The sequence below is a fragment of the Etheostoma cragini genome, chromosome 18 (genome assembly GCF_013103735.1).
Source record: "Etheostoma cragini isolate CJK2018 chromosome 18, CSU_Ecrag_1.0, whole genome shotgun sequence".
In the NCBI taxonomy this organism is placed as follows: Eukaryota; Metazoa; Chordata; class Actinopteri; order Perciformes; family Percidae; genus Etheostoma; species Etheostoma cragini.
The window spans coordinates 15,380,593-15,384,788 of record NC_048424.1 but is presented as its reverse complement, the minus strand read 5'-3'; the positions used below and the strand labels follow the sequence as shown (position 1 = coordinate 15,384,788).

The following is a 4,196-nucleotide window of genomic DNA, read 5'->3' as shown; positions in this document are numbered from 1 at the left end:
ATGGAGGCAGCCAGCGCCACCGTCTTCGTCACTGTTCAGAGGATCTACTACCCTTTACTTTGTGTTATGGGTATTCCAGGTTTGTATCTTGTCATCTTGTTTGGTCTTTGGCTGTCCATGCTTGCATAGCTTTTATCAGAGCACTTACAACTTTATAGGTAAAAAATGGCGGTATTGTTGCTAATCAATCACTTTAAACTCCCTCTGTCCTGCAGGCAGTAGTCAGCCTCCTTCTCTCCAAACTAGGACCATCTGCCCTCAGATATCAATAACCGTTATTTATGAATAACTAACATTATCGGAATAGGCTAAAAACGTACACACATATTAAAGAATATTCCTGAAATACATGAGAATTGGTGTTCAAACCCACATTTAGACCCGTGTTCTGGGTTCTTTGCAGGATGCAGTGGTGGAAGAAGTATTCAGATCCTTTACTTAAATAAAAGTACAAATACCACATTGTAAAAATACTCTCTTGAAAGTAAAAATAGGCAACTGTATTGAAAGTATTACTTAAGTAAACATATGTAAGTATCATCAGGAAAATGTACTTAAAGTATTAAAAGGAATCTAACCTAGACATGGAAGTCTGGCAGTGGTGTGTGGATGTGTAGCCTAGCTTAGCTCAAAGACTGGAAGTAGGGGGAAAATGACTATTTACAAAAGACACTGTCTAGCCAAATTTGCAAGGGACTAATATTACTTGGCAATTACTTGATCCTGTGCAAATCCGCCATGTCTGTAATTTGTCAAGTACAAATTCCACACTTTATGTTTCAACAAACACTGAGGTCGTGTTATTGTGTGAATACCAGTCCCAGGCAAATAGGGTTTTAAGTTGTATTACCAGGATACCTCATGTGATTAGGAAATGAGCTAACCAAAAACAAAATAAAAGAAACAAATAAAAGAAAACGAGCTACGCTAAGCTAAACATTCTGGCAAATCATAAAATGTCCATTAATTTATACACTGAAAGGGATTGTTACTGATTTAATAAGCATTCAAATAATTGGTTGGCAGTGCACTATTCAACATTGTTTTTTCTGAAAATGAATCAATACTAATGTGTGCAGAGAGTTATTGTCAAACTGTGCAGTAAGTGGCCCTCAGTGCTACGTTCTGTTTAAGCATCTTTAAGATTATGCTTTGGGTTTGCCGGGCCGTCCCTGCATTTCCTTGTTGTTGCAGTTAAGGTTTTAAAAGGTTTATTTACAAAGGTTTGTGTTGTGGGAAAATGAGAATAGTCTCTGCCTTCAGTTGGGTTCACTGTGTAGAAATGGCTGGTGTGCAGCCAACCGCTTGAGGCTCTTCCGGACTGCTTCTAGCCAGAAACCATCTCCTGAATCAATCTCCTTCATATACCTGCAATTCCGGGTTATCAGCGTTACACAAACACGGCCCCTCATGTCCCATTTTCATCTTCTTTGCTGCTGATCCCAAGTGCTCAAAAAATATGCATTTTTATTGTCAATGGTAATAACTTATATAAGTGCTTATATCATTCTCATTTTCAGGTTCATAATTGTATTTAGAGGTTGTACCAGAATAGGATAATGGGATTTAACTTTTAAAAAAAAACACCATACACATGTTGTACTGCACATTGCTGCAGCTCCTCTTGTGTTGAGCTCTCTGTTTTAACTACAGAGTAAGGCATCTCTCTTCTGTACCATCTTTGTTGGGAGTCGCACACATACAGTACCTAGGTAAGGACTACTAGCCAGTCAGAAGCAGAGTATGAGGGTGTACCCTGACAGTACCTAGGTGAGGACTACTAGCCAGTCAGAAGCAAAGTATGAGGGTGTGCCACGCTAGCAGCTAGGTGAGCATTATAACGTGTGTTACAAAGTGACGAGCATTTGTCTCTGAAGTAAAAGCTGGACTACAATAGAGCTGTTTGGAGCAGTTTGTGAACAGTGCTTTCTGTTGGAGATGGTAAATCCCTTTGGGGTGGACTTTGGGCTTTTTTACTTTGTAAACCAATAACATGCACAAAAAGATGTATGACACAACAAAGGAAAGGGAAAAAGGCAAAAAGCATTAGATGAGCACTTTAAAGTTCGACCACACAGGCAAATGTATCCATCTAAACTTTGTGTTGCTGTCTTCCAGCTAACCTCTTTACCTTCTACATGATCTGCTTCCGTAATTGCGGGATGTCCGACACAGCCATCATTTACCTGAGCTGTCTTGCCATCGTAGACACCTTCTACCTGGTGTGGGTGATCCTCATCGACTTGACCCTCACCTTCTGGCTACTGCAGCCCTTCTGGCACTCCCATCCCTGGTGTGGCATTCTGGGATTCCTGCAGTTTGGATCGCTCTACAGCTCCTGCTGGATCGTGGTTGTGTTCACCATCGAGCGCTATCTCGTTCTTCGCAGCACAGTGGCCAAGCAGCACTTCTACCAGCCTTGGGCTACTAAAGTGACGTGTGTGGCCATCGTGCTGGTGTCGCATGTTGTCTCTGTGCCGATGGGCTGGATCAACGTTGTCACACCAGTTAACCTTACAGTGGACGGGGAGAATGTGATTCTGCCCCGGTGTCATTACCGCAGTCACACCTACTCTACTGTCCTAGTGTGGATTACAACCTTTCTCTCAGGAGGAGTCCCCATTGTGTTGGTCATCATCTTCAACTATCTCATTGGGTACCACCTGTGCCACGCCAACAAACTCTTCACCAAGGAAGAGCTTCGCGTCATGCATGGGAGGAGCACCAGGGGCATGTTAAGGAGGACCATCCTGCTGCTGGGCACCGTCTCCGTGGCCTTCGTTGTCCTCAGCCTGCCCCGCTTTGTCACATACTGCATCCTGAGGACCAAGTACAGCCACGAACACCGCAACGACTACAGCATCCCCATCAATGTGGCCGGAGACGTGGCTAACATGCTGCAGAACCTCAACTCTACCACTAACTTCCTGCTCTACTGCATGGTCAGCCAGCGCTTCCGGCGAGAACTGGTCCAGGTGGTGACTTGTAAGGAAAAAGCACGTAAGCTGAGCTCTGTCCTCACCCACACCACCATGAAAGTCTTCTCAGTGGTAGATCAGAAGACGTCCCCATCCAGGGAGCCTGTGACTGTAGTGCTAACCAATCTCAAACTGATTGTGGAATAGAAAGGATTTGGAAGAACGGACAGAGATCAGACATTCAAAAAGTATGAACGTTTTTATCTTTTTATTCTGACAAAATAATCTACTTACTAACTTTTTTTCAGGGCTTTCAATTACGTTTTATAGTCCTCATTGACGGATACATACCCAGGTCCCGTGATGACAACCAAGCTGTCCCCACACAATCTGATAAAGTAAACCTTGAGTCATGACTGTCATAGTATCCTTTCATGTTTGTTTTGTGTTTTTGTTCATAGCCATAAGAATGGCAAGGTTGGTCAGTCTGAAATACATCAACTTTTTTAAGTGTTTTCATGAATATTTGTGTAGACATTCATGACCCACAGAGGATTAATCTCTAACAATTTTCACTTAAAAACTCCTGTCATTGTTTGGAGTTGCCCTTGGCACACATGTAGGAGGTGACACCTTTACTATTCCTCTTGCACCATCATAATTTCAGGGTTTTAATGTTCCAATTCTTGGATTGTGATGAAATACCAGCAATTCTGAAGTTGATTGATTTGGTGAAATTTCAAAAAAAATTTAAGGAAAGGCAGGGTGGGCATAATCTGAGAGAAGAACTTAACTTGATCAAGTTTGTGCGTCACAATCTGCGGGGTAGGTTTGTGGAAGGGTTTAGCCCTGGTGCTAAACCATTGTACAATCATTATAAAGTTCAAAAAGTTGTATAAATGGCATCTGGGCATCTAAAAGTGAATAAGGGGTGGAAAAAAACAAGCTTAAACTTCATCCCGCTCTTTTTCAGACAGATTACACATTTTGTTTGTGACATTTCAAAGATATTGTTTTTCCATTCCACTCAATATGTTTTTGTATCTTATTTTATTGCTATTTTTTGTTTGAAATTAAAAGAAAAAAGAAAAAAAGAAACTAATGGCATTCCCATCAGTTTGTATATGGTATAAAAGTATACCTGATAGGGTGTCCAGATTGCTCACTAGGTAGAGCGGGTGTATATGAGTAGAGGTTTACTCCTCGACCCAGTGGGCCAGGGTTTGACTCCGACCTGCAGCCCTTTGCTGCATGTCATTCTCCCTCTCTCTCTCTCTC

General features: G+C 42.1%; 1 protein-coding gene across 1 annotated transcript; it reads left to right on the top strand.

Moving 5' to 3' along the window:
• On the top strand, positions 1-3,125 carry LOC117961849 (probable G-protein coupled receptor 139). The gene is made up of 2 exons (XM_034900784.1): positions 1-79; positions 2,119-3,125. Exons 1-2 carry the CDS (start codon positions 1-3, stop codon positions 3,123-3,125), a joined length of 1,086 nt encoding a protein of 361 aa, XP_034756675.1.
• Positions 3,126-4,196: the final 1,071 nt, after the last annotated feature.

Bases quoted from the DNA above. Each gene is read 5' to 3' on its own strand.
- LOC117961849 (XM_034900784.1), top strand. From the start codon at position 1: ATGGAGGCAGCCAGCGCCACCGTCTTCGTCACTGTTCAGAGGATCTAC. The intron at 80-2,118 runs GTTTGTATCTTG...GCTGTCTTCCAG, and splicing joins TTGTGTTATGGGTATTCCAG to CTAACCTCTTTACCTTCTAC.